Source organism: Vipera berus (assembly GCF_964194415.1).
Source record: "Vipera berus genome assembly, chromosome: 1".
In the NCBI taxonomy this organism is placed as follows: domain Eukaryota; kingdom Metazoa; phylum Chordata; class Lepidosauria; order Squamata; family Viperidae; genus Vipera; species Vipera berus.
Window position 1 is genome coordinate 86,511,237 of NC_138202.1, and position 17,385 is coordinate 86,528,621.

The 17,385-nt window shown below is 40.5% G+C and overlaps 1 protein-coding gene across 1 annotated transcript; it reads right to left on the minus strand.

Annotated features, from left to right (window-relative positions):
- Positions 1–6,926: 6,926 nt before the first annotated feature.
- On the minus strand, positions 6,927–14,794 carry FADD (Fas associated via death domain). Its single transcript, XM_081313296.1, has 3 exons — positions 14,634–14,794; positions 12,276–12,583; positions 6,927–7,856 (listed from the first exon to the last, which is right to left on the minus strand). Exons 2-3 carry the CDS (start codon positions 12,571–12,573, stop codon positions 7,576–7,578), a joined length of 579 nt encoding a protein of 192 aa, XP_081169422.1. The 5' UTR covers positions 12,574–12,583; positions 14,634–14,794; the 3' UTR covers positions 6,927–7,575.
- Between the last annotated feature and the right edge of the window lie 2,591 nt (positions 14,795–17,385).

The following is a 17,385-nucleotide window of genomic DNA, read 5'->3' on the forward strand; positions in this document are numbered from 1 at the left end:
CAGTGGATGAAAGGGATGAATCTACTGTTGCTGTTCAGAACAAGATGATATCAGAAGGAACAACTTCAGGCTATTGTGATCCAAAGGCAAGATAAAGAGAGCTCATAAAAAAGCCAGCAGGGTGAATAAGGAACTGTCGGATGTCCTGAAAACCAAAAAGGAAGTGTACAGGAAACAGCAGGATATACGATTACTAAAGTCTATAACAAAAGGCTTTTTTTTATAATTTTACAGGACATTTTACTTGTGTAAATTTTACCCGCTCATGACTCCTGCAAAATTCAGAGTTCATCTTTCTTATTCTCTATATGCCACTATTAATTACTGGAGAAATTAATTATTTCAGTTTTGAAGCTGCCTGACTCTGTAGGGACACTGGTCATCTTACAATTTAAAAATGTAAATGGAATTTAAAAGAGATCAACCTACATATCTAAGAAACAATACAACTGATCAGAACCAAAAACCAAACAGGGTCAACCTAGCTCAAGATATGGGAGGACAACCAGGTCATTAATAATTTGCAGAAAGTCAACAAGGTGGAAGCAATATGGATCTCTGGCTAGAAACAGTACATAGGTACAAGCAGATCCAGAAGCATTTTATAATAGCAAGTAAGTGTTTTATTTATTTATTTGTCAAATTAAAATAGCTGCCCATCTCACAAAACAGCTTTTATTAACTTCTATCATGTATATAAGGGACGCGGTGGCTCAGTGGGTTAGGACGCTGAGCTTGTCGATCAGAAGGTCGGCAGTTTGGCGGGTCGAATCCCGAGTGCCGCGTAACAGAGTGAGCGCCTGTTACTCGTCCCAGCTTCTGCCAACCTAGCAGTTCGAAAGCACGTAAAAATGCAAGTAGAAATATAGGGACCGCTCCGGTGGGAAGGTAACAGCGTTCCGTGCGCCTTTGGTGTCTAGTCATGCCGGCCACATGACCACGGAGATGTCCTCGGACAAGCGCTGGCTCTCCGGCTTTGAAATGGAGATGAGCACCGGCCCCTAGAGTCGGAAACGACTAGCACGCATGTGCGGGGGAACCTTTACCTTTACCTTTATCATGTCAAAGATCATGGCATACGGCCCTCTCAATTCCTGGCAAATAGATGGGGAAGAAATGGAGGTAGTGACAGATTTTATTTTCCTGGGCTCCAAGATCACTGCAGATGGGGACTGTAGCCAAGAAATTAAAAGACGCTTGCTCCTCGGGAGGAAAGCCATGACAAATCTAGACAGCACACTAAAAAGCAGAGACATCACCCTGTCAACAAAAGTGCGTATAGTCAAGGCTATGGTCTTCCCAGTTGCAATGTATGGCAGTGAAAGTTGGACCATAAGAAAGGCTGAGCGCCAAAGAATTGAGGCCTTTGAACTATGGTGCTGGAGAAGACTCCTGCGAGTCCCTTGGACTGCAAGGCGATCAAACCGGTCAGTCCTAGAGGAGATCAACCCTGACTGCTCTTTAGAAGGCCAGATCCTGAAGCTAAAATTCAAATACTTTGGCCACCTAATGAGAAGGAAGGACTCACTGGAGAAGAGCCTAATGCTGGGAAAGATTGAGGGCAATAGAAGAAGGGTACGACAGAATGAGGTGCCTGGATGGAGTCACTGAAGCAGTAGGCGTGAGCTTAAATGGACTCCAGAAGATGGTAGAGGACAGGAAGACCTGGAGGAACATTGTCCATAGGGTCGCGATGGGTCGGACACGACTTCGCAGCTAACAACAACAATCATATCAAATCATAAAAAGAGACAGAAGCCTGCACTAATTTGATTTTGATCAGTATATTTTGGAGAGTCAAATTAATGCCACCAGATTCTAGCAGGTTGTGGAATAATTATGGAGCATTTCAGAGTGTTCCTCTTACTTTTTTAGGATAACGTGGAGGCAGGAGTATTCTTTTTAAATCTCTGGTTCTGAAATGTGGTATTGTTGACAAGTGCAGTTACAAGTTACAGTTGAAAAACGAAGATCCAATCTTCAGTATATAGTAAATCATTTTATTTTAAATCTAATTGTAATATTTAGATGACTGGAAGCAGTGGTGGGATTCAGCCCGTTCGCACCACTTTGGCAGAACCCTTGGCTAATTTTTTGTTGCCCAGACCCAGAATGGAGTTCCGGAAGCGGCATCCACACAGGGAACCAGTTGTTCACATATTTGAATCCCACCACTGACTAGAAGGCTCCTTTTAAGTAGGGACAAGATGAGTGAGCTCTTGCAAAGCTATTTGCCTCACTGCAATTGGTGTATTTGCAGTAGTATTTGTTTTTGTTAAGTGTTTTTCAAAAACCGAAGAGTACCATTGGTTTCAGCCCAATAGGATCTGTTTCAGAATACCCAGGCATGGATGCAGTAAAGGATAGTGCTGTATTGTGCTGTGTTCAGCTCAGCAGCTCCCTAGCAGCTGGGCAGTATCCAGTGGCACCATTAGGGGGAGCCGACCTCACTGCCAATATTTTCATTTACATGCAGTACGTGAAGGGAAATTAAGCCATGATCCGAGCCATATTCATTGTCTTTGTCTCCCTACAGAATAGATCATAGTCTTCCTCCCCACTAAAGTTGACACCCTTTTTCCCCTAGGACCTCCCCAATGAGACTTACAAGCAGAAGTTATAAGTATATAGTATATGTATAAATTTAAACTAATTACAACCTACACAATTTATGGATACAATGGTGGTGTGTTTGTTGAATTCTATATTTAATATTTCTTTTAATTATTGAATAACTATTATTTATTTATTTAAAATATTTACATATTGCTTGTCATTTTAAAAATCCCAAAGTGCATCTTTTCAGAGCTACAACGGTCACAGTAAATAAGGACTGGAATGTTATTACCTTCTTTTCGGTGAAAAGTGTTATAAAAGCACAGCATTTAGTTTAAATATCACAGATCTGAGACAATTAGACTTGAAGCAGAGTCAAACATCAATGCACCCCGAAATTTAATCACACTACCTAAATAAATATTTACGATGATGTAATAAATGTATTTGTCAGGATAATAATTTAATAGCTAAACACCTTATGTAATAATGTAATGTAATGTAAGGTGGATGGCGCAATAATAGGAAAGACTCAGCAGGTGTGTGTATCTCTTTAAGAGTCTGAGTATAAAAGGGAAGGCATTGCTGGAGTCTTTCTTATCTGTTTCCTGCTGTAATTGCTGTATGTTAGAGTTTGCTGAATTACCACGTGCATGTATTTTTTTCTAGTGTATATTTGTAGATATAGTGTAATATAAACCACAATTTAATACAAACCACTGTTTACTGAATAATAATAATAATAATAATAATAATAATAATAATAATAATAATAATAATAATAATAATAATAATAATATTTGGAAGGAACCTTGGAGGATATCTAGTCCAACCCCCTGCTCAGGCAGGAAACCCTATACCATTTCGGACAAATCGCTGTCCAGTCTTTCCTTAAAGACTTCCTGTGCTGGAACATTCACAGCTTCTGGAGGCAGGTTGTTCCACTGGTTAATTGTTCTAACTGTCAGGAAGTTTCCCCTTAGTTCTAGGTTGTTTCTCTCCTTAATTAGTTTCCATCCCTTGCTTCTTGTCCTGCCTTTGGGCACTTTGGAGAATAGCTTGACTCCCTCTTCTTTGTGGCAGCCCCTGAGATATTGGAACACTGCTATCATGTTTCCCCCCTCGTCCTTTTCTTCATTAAACTGGACATACCCAATTCCAGCAACCGTTCCTTATGTTTTAGCCTCCAGTCCCCTAATCATCTTTGTTGCTCTTCTCTTTACTCTTTCTAGAATCTCAACATCTTTTTTACTTCGTGGTGACCAACTGTGGATGCAGTATGCCAACTGTGGCCTCAGTGCAATAAGACTGTGCATGCTCTGACAGTATTAATAAATGTATTACATGTATTATGGTTTTTATCAGTGTATTGTTTTTTTCACTTCTGAAATTGTTTCTCTCAGAGGAACTGGAATGGGATAGTGAGTCCTCCCTCTACAGTCCTTCACGTACTTATCAGATTTGCTCTGAAAGAGATTTCAGATTCACAGTGGAGTTTTTGATGGGTCTGTAAGAAAATGTAGTCTTATTTGAAAGGAGGTCAAGTGGTGGATTGTTGAATTGCACCCAAAATGAATGCCATTACTCTATGTCAGGGGTCTTCAAACTTGGCCCTTTTATGACTTGTGGACTTCAACTCTCAGAATTCCTCAGCCAGGCACGCTGGCTGAGGAATTCTGGGAGTTGTAGTCCACAAGTCATAAAAGGGCCAAGTTTGAAGACCCCTGCTCTATGGAGAGACAATAATGTACAGTGGTTAACACATTGTAAAATTTTAAGGCTAACTAAATTGTGGAGCTCAGTGGGATGATTTTTTATTAGTCATTCTCTCTCAGCCAACCTCACTTTGTACCTTGTTTGGATACAATTTGAGGAGACCCCCCCCCCATGTAAAGCTGACTTGATTTCTCAAGAGAAAAAACAAGACATAAATGCAATGAATAAATAAATAATCCCAGGCCTTTAAAATGTCATTGCTAATGCTCCACTACACCAATCAGATAGAATCAGAAACCTATACCTGAAGTGTATTTAAAATACTTGGACATACATAAACGATGTATTTTTCAATATATGGATGTGGGGGAAGGTTTACAACTTAGAGCTCTTTGTATCTGGGCTGTCACAAAACATGGAAAGATACTTTGCCATGTTTGGATTTCTGTGTGCTTCATTAGCAATCAAAGCTTTGCCTTAAGAAAAGGAGGGGAGCACAATGAGGAGCTAAAGTATGTTAATTGTCTAATTACATAAAAACTGGTTTAAGCAGGAATTTTGTGTAACATAACACAATATAAAAAAACCCCATCCATTGAAATGTGAGAGGTATAGAAGGCGGCAGTGGCAATAAATAATTAGTAGTGTTCCATCATATAGGGATTTTTAAATTAGTTTCCTATTGCAGATATTCAGTTACCGTAGGTGTGGGTTGTGACAGGTTTTTTTTGAAAGGATTCCAGCCTTCCAGTTCAGAACTGTGACTTTTTCCTCTTGGTAGAATTTCTGTGATTTAAATTGCTATAGTATAACTGGAGAAATTGCTTCCTGTTCTTACTGGAAGAACATATCATGACTGTGAAAATATTGCCAAGCTTCTCCCTAAGAAAGGTGAGCAGTGCAGGCTTAGAACTACAGTCAACAATACTGGAAATAAGTGCATTTTTGTGTGGACATCCAAGCTTCATTCATCCTCCTGGGTGACAGAAGTTTTCAGTTGTTAATTAGTGCCATTTTAGCTTAGTCTAATAATTCTGAATCTCTTGTTTAGTTCTCAGAAGCTGTATGAAGAGGTGGTTCCTGTAACTGATCAGGCAGCCTAGAAATTGAATAAATTATAATAATGATGATTTGTTCATTTTATATGCTACCTTTTCTCTAGGCGCTCAAAGCAGGGGCACAGAGCAACCTCCATCTCCAGTCTTCAAAGGGATGAAAGTCCCTTTGGGATATTGGGATGAAAGTCATTCCAGATTAGGATCACCCTATTATTAGTCTGCCATCTCAACTATTTCCCCATCCAGGCTCTCAAACAATACCAGAATATCCAAACTTGGTCTCATGATGCTATGGCAACCACATACAAATGATGTATTTTATATTTCAGGTACCTCCTACTATGTTTTTACTTGGACTAGGACCTAAAGCCAGCACCTAGTTTTCCCAACATGGACCCTCCCCGCAGATCTGTTGCACTACAGCTACTGTTGGGCATTTCTCAGCTTTTGCCAGTTTGGAAATGGGTTAGTTCTAAATCTTGTAGGAGGGTAGAAGTAGCTCTTTTCCTGCAGATGGGGAGTGGGACCTTGCTGAAGTAATTTTTAAGACTTTAGTACTTGAAAGTACAGCTGGAAAATTAATAGAACAGCCTTGTAGACCCTTCTAGCCCATAATTTTCTTTATACAAATATATTTTAATTTCTTTAGTGATATTAAGTAGATCCTAATACTTTACTTTTGTCTGTTCAAGTGCCTTTTGGGTAAAAATGTTGAATATAATTGATTTTTTTAAAGGAGGTTTCTCCATGGGGTTACATGATATATTCAATGAGTTTATTAGTTTTATAAAAAAATTCTTACCTGGCTTATCCTGTATTTCTAAATTTCCAAGATTTTGTATTGCTCTTTAAAAAAAAACCACAAAACAGTTGGCAAGGGTTATACCTGTCTGTGCTAGCATGGAGAGATGTGGCTTTGGCAGAAGAAACACACATTGCCTGAGGCTCCTTAAGTTTGTTTTAAAATTTTCAATGGAAATATTTAGCTGTGGAAGCACAATTCGAAGGGGCTGGTTTTGTATTACCAAGTACAATCAGGGATACCCCTGGTGAGAGGAGGTCAAAATGGTCAAGACAACATGACCATGAGGTAAAAAATTAACCCCTTTTTATTACCTATGTGCAATGCATGTAAATAGGGGCAGAACTCCATGTTTGTGGCTGCTATCTTCCTTTTTTTGGTTCACCTCCAAAGACAGTCCTAAGTCCAATTACAGGTGATCATAAATGTAATTATAATGCAACTGTGTTTTTTTAAATCTGACTCAAAGAACATTACTAATTGGGAAAAGGCAGTTGTAAGATTGCTTTTGTATAAAATGAAGACATTGAGATACCGAATATAGCATGCGGCACATAAAATACAGTATGCTGTTTGATCTAAGGTATACAGACATAAAGCAGGGTCCTGGAACATTTGATAACTGCACAGAGAAAGTCCCAGGTTGGAAGTTATAACATGAGTCAAAGCCCCAGAGAATCTTTTTGTTGCTCCAGTGTGATCTAAAGTGGTTAAGGCCAAAAACGTTGGCCATTTGTTTGGTATTTTACAGGATTCTTCGGATAATTGAAGGAATAACACAACCACTTGAAGATTTGTACTCATTTCACTCTATTGGGAGGCCCCAACTCTATCCCATTTGGGATTATGCAAAGTTTGGTACATCAATTTAGTGGAGCAAAGTTGCTTTCTAGGTTTATTTGTATTGATTCATCAGATTTCTACAGTCTCTCACCTAAATGACTTATGTTTTCATGAGGAAACAGCTTAAGGTCGTGTCCCACTGTTAACTATTAGCATATGCTACTGTAGTTTGAAAGGAGTCAGTATTATTTCTTTTTATTATTACTTTCCACAATTGAAATTTAAGCTGTTACAGGCCATTTTATGCTGAGTTACTGGAAAATACAGCCCATGGCTAAGTCAGTATCCATGGATAGGATTATCACATACAGGCACATCCCTTGTGTTCATCTTAATAGGCTCATGAATAAACTATGTCTATATAGAAACAGCAAACGTAAAGGAAAGCGAAATTAGGAAAATCTTTTGATTGAAGCAGAACTTTGCAAATTTGGCTACAAAAATTTTGTAAACTATTATGTAAAAACAAAATGTCAAACATTTTCTATGTCACTTTGCTGCCATCTAATGATCATTCATTTCTGCAGCCCAGATGTGGCACCCCTAATCTTCTCTTGTGAATTTTTAGTTCAATGCCAGTCGTGTCTCTTCTGACTGATCCTACTGAGTTTCAGTTTCTTTCACAGCTTCTTCAACATAATCTGCTGCTAGATTCATTCGACAGTCCCTGAGAGCTTTTATTATATCCTCCACCTTTGCTTCCTTTCCTTTTGATTTTTGCCATTCTACAAGGGACTGCATCAGTTGCTCTTCCAAATTGTAGGGATTAGCAGCCACAATCTTATCCATCTTGGCATCTGAAATTCCAAGTTTTCGAGCGAGCATTTTCCAGTTCCTTCCAACATGTTCACATATGATTTCAAAAGCTCTCTTCAGTTTATCTAGAAAGAAAAGCATAATGCAAATCAAATCGATGAATTGCTGTGGGACACCTCTGCATCATCTATTATGCATCAGTTTTATCCCTTCCTTGTCTTTCTCTGAAACATTAGCTGCTTAGGGTTCAATATTTACTCAGATTGGAATAAGGTCCATCCTACCCATTACCATCCAAATGAAGTATGATATACAAATTCTGCTTAATTTTTGACAGTCTCAGTGTCGTATTCTAAGACAGCAGTTTTTAAAGTGTGTTCTGGGGATCCCTAGGAATCTCCAACACCTTTTCAGGGGGTCTGTGAATTCAAATAAATACATATTTTTAAAGTTCTCAGTTTTAATTTCTAATATAGTAAATATCAATAACTATAACCCAAATTACTTGCTCCAGTTCCTGCCCACCTTGCAGTTCAAAAGCATGGAAATGCAAGTAGATAAATAGGTACCACTTTGTTGGTAACATAACAGCATTTTGTGTACATCTGGCTATAGTCATGAAGGCCACATCACCATATAAATGTCTTAAGACAAAACTGGCTCCCTTGAGTGGGGCATGGATATCAGAAGCATTAATATGGGGCTAGTCATGTCCTCCCCTTCATGGATTACTGCCTTGTAGTGGCGAAGGGGCTTGCATAATTCAATAAAGCTATGAGCTATGCCGTGCAGGGCCACCCAAGACGGACAGGTCATAGCAGAGAATTCTGACAAAACATGATCCACTGGAGAAGGAAATGGCAACCCACTCCAGTATCTTTACCATGAAAACCCTATGGACAGTACCAAAAGGCAAAACGATATGACGCTGGAAGATGAGCCCGTCAAGTCGGAAGGCGTCCAATATGCTACTAGGGAAGAGCAGAGGGCTAGTACTAGTAGCACCAGAAAGAATGAAGCGACTGGGCCAAAGCCGAAAGGACACTTAGCTGTGGATGTGTCTGGTGGTGAAAGGAAAGTCCGATGCTGCAAAGATTTTTTCTCCATAGGAACCTGGAATGTAAGATCCATGAATCAAGGCAAACTGGACGTGGTCAAACAAGAGATGACAAGACTGAACATCAACATCTTAGGTATCAGCGAACTAAAATGGACAGGAATGGGTGAATTTAATTCAGATGACCATCAGGTATACTACTGTGGGCAAGAATCCCTCAGAAGAAATGGAGTAGCCTTCATAGTCAATAAAAGAGTAGGAAAAGCAATACTGGGATACAATCCTCAAAATGACAGAATGATCTCAATTCGAATCCAAGGCAAACCATTCAATATCACAGTAGTCCAAGTATATGCCCCAACCACCGATGCTGAAGAGGATGAAATTGACCGGTTCTATGAAGCCCTACAGCACCTTATAGAACTGACACCAAAAAATGATGTCCTTATCATCATGGGGGATTGGAATGCTAAAGTAGGAAGCCAAAAGATAAGCGGAATAACAGGCAGGTTTGGCCTTGGAGTACAAAATGAAGCAGGGCACAGGCTGATAGAATTTTGTCAAGAGAATACGCTTTTGTCAAGAGAACACTCTTTTCCAACAACCCAAGAGACGGCTCTACACATGGACCTCACCAGACGGTCAACACAGAGCAGCCAAAGATGGAGAAGCTCTATACAGTCAGTAAAAACAAGACCAGGAGCTGACTGTGGCTCAGACCATGAGCTTCTTGTTGCAAAGTTTAGGCTTAAACTTAAAAAAGTATCTTTTCAAGAAAATTGGAGAGATGAAGGGAACGTTTAATGCAAAAATGGGCACGATAAAGGACCAAAACGGCAGGGACCTAACAGAGGCAGAAGAGATTAAGAAGAGGTGGCAAAATTACACAGAACTATACAAGAATGAGCTTAACGTCCCTGATAATCACAATGAGGTGGTCACTGACCTCGAGCCAGACATCCTAGAATGTGAAGTGAATTGGGTCTTAGAAAAGCTGAGCAACAACAAAGCTAGTGGAGGTGACAGTATTCCAGCTGAGCTATTCAAAATCTTAAAAGACGATGCAGTAAAAGTGCTACACTCAATTTGCCAGCAAATTTGGAAAACTCAACAGTGGCCACAGGATTGGAAAAGATCAGTTGACATTCCAATTCCAAAGAAAGGCAGTGCCAAAGAATGTTCAAACTATCGCAGCATTGCACTCATTTCTCATGCTAGTAAAGTTATGCTTAAAATCCTACAAGCTAGACTCCAGCAGTATGTGGATCGAGAACTACTAGAGGTACAGGCAGGATTTCGAAGAGGCAGAGGAACTAGACATCAAATTGCCACCATACGCTGGATCATGGAGAAAGCTAGAGAGTTCCAGAAAAACATCTACTTCTGCTTCACTGACTTTGCTAAAGCATTTGATTGTGTGGATCACAACAAACTCTGGCAAGTTCTTAAAGAGATGGGAGTACTGCACCATCTTATTTTTCTCTTGAGAAACCTATATGTGGGTCAAGAAGCAACAGTGAGAACTGGACACGGAACCACTGATTGGTTCAAAATTGGGAAAGGAGTCCGGCAAGGCTGTATACTGTCGCCCTGCCTATTTAACTTATATGCAGAGCACATCATGAGAAAGGCAGGGCTAGATGAATCAAAAGTTGGAATTAAGATTGCCGGGAGAAATATCAACAACCTAAGATATGCAGATGATACCACTCTAATGGCAGAAAGTGAAGAGGAACTAAAGAGCCTCTTGTTCCGGGTGAAGGAGAGTGCAAAAGTTGGCTTGAAACTTAACATTAAGAAAACCAAGATCATGGCATCCAACCCTCTCAATTCCTGGCAAATAGATGTGAAGAAATGGAGGTAGCAACAGATTTTATTTTCCTGGGCTCCAAGATCACCGCAGACAGGGACTGCAGCCAAGAAATTAAAAGACGCTTGCTCCTGGGGAGGAAAGCCATGGCAAATCTAGACAGCACACTAAAAAGCAGACATCACCCTGCCAACAAAAGTGCGTATAGCCAAGGCTATGGTCTTCCCAGTTGCAATGTATGGCAGTGAAAGTTGGACTATAAGAAAGGCCGAGCGACAAAGAATCTAGGCCTTTGAACTATTGTGCTGGAGAAGAAATCTGCGAGTTCCTTGGACTGCAAGGCGATCAAACCAGTCAGTCCTAGAGGAGATCAACCCTGACTGCTCTTTAGAAGGCCAGATCCTGAAGTTGAAACTCAAATACTTTGACCACCTAATAAGGAAGGACTCACTGGAGAAGAGCCTAATGCTGGGAAAGATTGAGGGTAATAGAAGAAGGGGACGACAGAGAATGAGGTGGCTGGATGGAGTCACTGAAGCAGGAGGTGTGAGCTTAAATGGACTCCAGAAGATGGTAGAGGACAGGAAGGCCTGGAGGAATGTTGTTCATGGTGTTGCGATGGGTCGGACACGACTTCGCAGCTAACAATAAGTCATGTCCTCTTCTACAAGCTTTCTGGGAATCTCAGAAATTTTGTTCTTAATCAACACCCTTCAATTATGTTTCCTGACTTGGCACCCTCCTGGGAGATTAGTCCAAATTAAACAAGTGAGATTCATTAAAGAACTACTACAGATTAATAATAATTTTAAATTTATTACAGGTGGTCCTTGAGTTATGAGTAGTCAAAATTAATGTCAGTTGTAAGTTGGGTCACTCATGTGATTGATCTGATTTTATGACTTTTTCTGTGGCACCCATTAAGCAAATGCTCCAGTTGATAAGGACAGCAATGGTTTGCAATGTGCCCGGTTTTGCCAAAAACTGGAAGTAAATGCCGTTTTTCAGTAAAATTGTCGTAAAATGTGGTAATAAGACCTGGTTGATGAGCACCTGGTGTGATCACATGACTGCAGGAGGGCAGTGACCATCGGAACTTCTAACTCGAGTCGTAAGTGCCCCCAGGGAGATCCATTATAACTATCAATGGTCACTACATAGCCTACATTAAGTCAAGGAATGCTCATATACCGGTAGTTGCTCCCAGAGTTTTCAGTTACATTTTTTTAATATAAAACTGCTGGGTAGGACTGGGCAAGATGCAAGGGCTGCAGTTACTTAGAAATCATCTGTCTCATATGTCTCTCTTCTTCCCTGAAGTTGTCTGAGGGGAAAAAGATCTCTGGGCAAAGGAAGGTGGGATGAGATGCCAAGAACCAACAGTTAATCTGGAGCACCTTGCCTGGATAGAAGCAACTTGCCTTTTGAACAAGACACCTTAGACTTCCACGGAGTATTCCTATAACTCTTACCGTAATCATTTCACAAAAATAACCAAAAAGTGTCTTATAGCACCTGTAGATCAACCTTAATGGCCTTGAAGATTTACCAAAAAGTAAATCCCCTCATAACTAGCGGGATGCATTGCAAACCAGTGTGTGAAGGATTGCCATCCTGCCTTTCAAGGATCAAAGGAACTTTTTTTTCAGATCAAAAAGAAAAAAAAGAGCAACCTACATTTCTGTTCATCATCTGGCTGACGACCTGGATCACCATCTTCTGTTTTGACATACTGCTCCAGTTGGGTTAGAAGATCTTCTCTTTTCAAGGTTTTGAGCAGCTGTCTCAAAGCCCCTACATCATTGGACGCAATTTTTTCCTGTTCCAGGAGAATCGCGAAGAGCTCATTGCCACGGCTCACAGCCTCAAGTTTTTTTTTACCAATGTGGCTCCGGCAAAGAAATTTAAGATCTTCAAGCTCTGCGGGCGACAAGGCCCTTGAAATTGAGTTCAGCAAATCCAAAAAGGGATCCATTTCCAGAAACCTAGAAAGAATACAGGGAAGGTTCAGAAGGTTTTGTTGAGAGTCAAACTTCAGGCATAGTTAAAAAACCAAACATTCTCTCTCTCTTTAATGCCGATTTCCTCTTTTCCGAAATATGCAACTTCTAGTTATCAGAACTCCTGGCCAAGCAGAATCCTAAAATGAAAAGTACAAGATCTTGAAAAACATCTCCACATCTAATTCTTCAGGTGAAACGCATCTTTCCCTCCAGCCAACTAGCCTGCAGATTTCTATTTTCACAATGCATCCGGTTCGATCCTTAATAATATTTTTTTTAACTTTTCTTAAAGTGTTCCAGCTAAGCCTTTGCGTGATCCTGAGATATGCTCATTTAAAAATCTGGATTTTTAAAAAGAAAAAGCAAAACCTTGGGACTTGCTTCCTGCTTCCCTGACTTTGCCAATTCCAGGCGTCACAAGAGAAAAAGGCTGCCCAGAGGAAGCTCCTCTGACCTGATTTTTTCTCAAGGGGTTGCTCTGGATGGTGTTACAATGGCACCAAAAAAAGTGATTTATGATCATTTTTCACACTTATGGCCATTGCAGCATCCCCAGGGTCATGTGATTTACATTCGGATGCTTGGCAACTGATTCATATTTATGATGGTCACATTGTCCCAGGGTCATGTGATCCCCTTTTGCAACCTTTTGACAAGCAAAGTCAATGTGGAAACCAGATTCACTTAACAACCGTGTTACTAATTTAACAACTACAGTGAATCACTTAACAAATGTGGCAATGTCATAAAATGGGGCAAAACTCATTTAACAAATTTATTACCCCTCCTTTTATATCCTCTCTTCTCTCCCCCTCCTTCTTTTATATCCTCTCTTCTCTCCCTTTTTATATATCGTCTCTGCCCTTTTCTCTTTGGTGCACCTCCATCTGACTGGTGTTCTCAAGGCTACACATGTATTAGACATGTATTAAACATGTGCACAAAATATGACTTGATAAAACTTATCTATAATTGCCCATGCTAAAGTTCACTTGACATGGGTAATCGTTTGAAATTCTAACTTACCTTAGTAGTTGCTAAAGAAAAGTATAGGGATAGACCTTTATCTGATTCCAGCATATGTTTATGGGTAAGTACCAACATTCTAATTTGCATTAATAATTGCTAGTACAGAAAATGCATTAGCAGCATTGATTATTGCAGATAGACTAATTTGAAATGAATGCATTCAGCAAAAGACACAACAGGAATAAAGCAAACTTATTTGTTCATGTGACTATTAATAAACCATCATAGTCTATTGGAACAAAATGGGTATCTAGAAGACATAACTGCTTTAATTAATTTTTAAATTTTTACTATCTACTTCCATTTCTCTAGGTTTGGGGTTGGACATGGTCACACAATTTCTTTTTAAAGAAATATAGATACAGAAATAGTACAAGTGCCTGTCTGAAATTGGGTGCTATTAGCTAAGAAAAAGGAACTTCTTAGGAAATACTATATTTAAAAAGTTCAAAAGAACAAATTATCACAAGTATTGTGAGTAATTATCAAGTATTATCACAAATAAATAATTAAGACCTGAATAAACATAGCTTTGAACCTGAATTCTTCCATACCAAGTAAATGCTGGATGTTATTAATAAATTATAAGCTTTTCTGTGATTCTATAACTTTCAGAGCTTGAATTAAGACGTATAGGGTTCTAAACTCTTTGGTTCAGCATTAGAAAAAGCTTTAGTAAGTTTCTTGAAGTGAGTCATAAAAAAGGGAAACAGTTCCTCTTTATTAAAGGCCACCAAATTCGTTTCAAACTTTTTTCCTCTTTACAAGTTTGTAACTATTGAGCTAAACATAAAACAATTCTCTCCATTCCAATTTTAGTTCTAATATTTTACAAGCTACATAATCAAATGAGAATGAGTTTAGTCATTTTAAATTAAACCACGTAAACAGCACTGAACTAACATGCTCAGAATGGACTCCTTGGTTATTGTATTCTAGTAATCCATCACACCTCGTGATCATAAAAAGTGTTTATTGTGCAAGCTTCAATTGATCCACTTACCTTGTTTGATAAAAGAGATTTGTCAAGAGATATCAGCTTTTATCAGCAAGTTTGCATAATGATTTCCAATAGCAATTGAAATAGTAGAGCAGCCATCCACCCCGACTACAATGTTCATTCATTAAATAATCCGCACCTTGGATAGTCACACAAGGCAATAAGTAATCTTCCTAACAAACCCTAAGCCAAGAGGAGGATCAATTAATCTAGTTGTCCGCACTAAGCAAACGGTTAAAACAACGTTGTTACGGAACTAAGCTCCCTTATTCAAAGGCCGGTCCACAAGTCTTTTTCGAAGGCGAGAGGTTATGTGCAAAAAGACCGAATGCTTTCTCAGCGTCTTTGGGCCGGCAAATTGGGCACCATGTAGAAATCTTCCTTTAGGTCACGACGGCGTTACTTCGACCACAAAAAAGACGACAGCAGCCGAGGCTACCGCGGTTCCCCCGGAGGCACAAGCAGACACTCCTCTCTTCCGCCTCTCAGTTTCCGTGTCTTCCCCGGGCATTTATACTTCCTCTCTCCGGGGGGCGGGGAGGGGGAGGCTGCGGCGAAAGGCGAGCTTCAGAAGAAGAGCCGAGCCCCGAAGACCAGCCGTGGGATGGGGCTGCCACCCATTATCCCTCCGCTCTTCCACGGGGAGGCAGGAGCTCTCCGCACCGCCACCTTCGCCAGGCAGGAGGGGAGTCAAGGGAGCAGCAAGCGGGGAAAAGTTGCAGGACTGGGCTGAAGAGCCCCGAGGGGATCCGCTCTCCCGGCTTTCCCCCCTCGCCGGGAAGCTGCGCGGCTTTCCAAGCTCGAGGGCTGCTTCTCTCGAGGCCTCAGGGGAGCCGGAGCGCCAGTGCGGACTTCTGCGCTCCGCTTCTGGCTCGCAACTTCGGCCTTCTCTGCGAGGCGGGCCCGGGAGAGCGCTGCGGGGAAGGCGAGGAGCTCCGGGAGGCGATCGCTGCCTGCTTCCAGCCGAGCCCCGGGCCGCCGCCGCCGCTCGGAGTTGGGCCGCCGCCTCCTGGGATTCCCGGCAGCCTCCGCGCCTGCAACCTACAACGGCGTGGACCACAATGCAGCGCGGCGGGGCCTTCGTCTCGCCCTGGAAGAGGGAGGGGAGGTTACTCCGTCAGCGAAGCCCGAGTGGGGTTTTTTTTGTGGGGGGCGAGGAGTTGGTTTCAGGGCACCGGCGGGAAGGCTTTTGTCTCCTCCTGAGAGCTGGAAGACGAAGCTGGCCGCGGTCTCTCTCTGAGGGAACAAGAGAAAAAGAACAGCCCCGTGAGGGCATAGCTGGGAGTAGGTCCGTCAAACACGGAGGTCCTCCACTCAACACGTGTGCAGTAGTAATTGAAGGCCACATTTCCCCCCCTCCCCTTCCCGTCTTCAACGATCCCAAGGGAGTCCTCACCGATGAATTTGTTCATCCTGGTGAATGCACAAATGGAGCAACTTTGTCAATCAAGTCTTAAAGAATTCCCAAAAAAGTATTGACAATTCATATGTATCACTGTAGGAAAGTGGAATGCGAGAAGCAAAGTGGACATATTTCTGAGTAAATGTAGTAGCTAGCTTTCAACTAATAGTTTTATTATTCACAAACACATTTTTTCTTTAACCTTTGCTCTTTGGGGAAAATAAACTAGCCGCCCTGAGTCCTGAGGGAGAAGGGCGGCATATAAATTTAATAAATCCCAATCCTCATCCTAAACTTTTATTGAATCCAGGAACAGGATATTTGTATAAATCCCTGCTGCTACTGCTTGCTAAGTAGCAAATATAGATTGTATTATGCTAAGTACTATCTAGGGTGCCAGGGGGCTTTGGTATGGATTAGAAGAGAAAATGAAGGGGTGGGAGTATAGTACTTCTACTAAAGAAATAAAAATTTAACAAACCAAGAGAAGGTATCCCAGGCATTAGCAGCATGAGAGAACACATGAAAGCCAGAAGTCTTTCAGAAGAGAAAAAAAGAAAAAGAAATGAGTGATGAAACAGAAAACTGAGTGACTTAAAATGGCTCAGTGGATGCAGTGTATTTTAGGCCATAGCTTTGTGCAAAATTAGCCCCCCTTGAGATCCCAGTTACCACATGGCTTTCATGCACCAAGTACCAAGGAATGGATACATATTAATTAAACTGCATACAGTATATGTTTTAACATTGCGTTCAACTTCAGCATTTTTAAAGTCTGGTAGACAGTTTTTTCTTTTAGATGGGGACATCCTTGTCTTTAGGAAGAGTGGAAATAACAATAAAAAATAATAAACTGATGAAAACAATTCAGACAAAACTATAAAATCTAAATAGAACCAAATACATGCTAATGTAAATGTATAAGAAGATAGTAAACATATTTTTACTTTTGTACAAAATAATAGCTATATTTTATGCCAATGTTAGAGAACATACGGTAATAATTTTCCAGTAGAAGCTTTTACAGTCGAATCTGCTCGATATTGAGCTTCAATCACGTTCAGGCATATCCAACCAATCAGAGACCAGCTCTCACCAACCTGCACCAACTGGAAACTAGCTTGACTAAAGACCAATAAATTGTCAGATACGTAGCTATAAATACAGGAGCCCAACCAAATTCAGTTGCTTGTGATTTATTATTATTATTATTATTATTATTATTATTATTATTATTATTATTATTATTATTATTATTAATTTTATTTATATACCGCCCTTCTCCCGAAGGACTCAGGGCAGTGAAGTTGCTTGTGATTTTTTTTTATTATTATTATTATTATTATTATTATT

Coding starts and splice junctions, on each gene's coding strand:
- FADD (XM_081313296.1), bottom strand. CDS start 12,573: ATGGATCCCTTTTTGGATTTGCTGAACTCAATTTCAAGGGCCTTGTCG. Junction 7,857..12,275: donor GCCAGATGATGAACAGAAAT/GTAGGTTGCTCT, acceptor TTTTCTTTCTAG/ATAAACTGAAGAGAGCTTTT.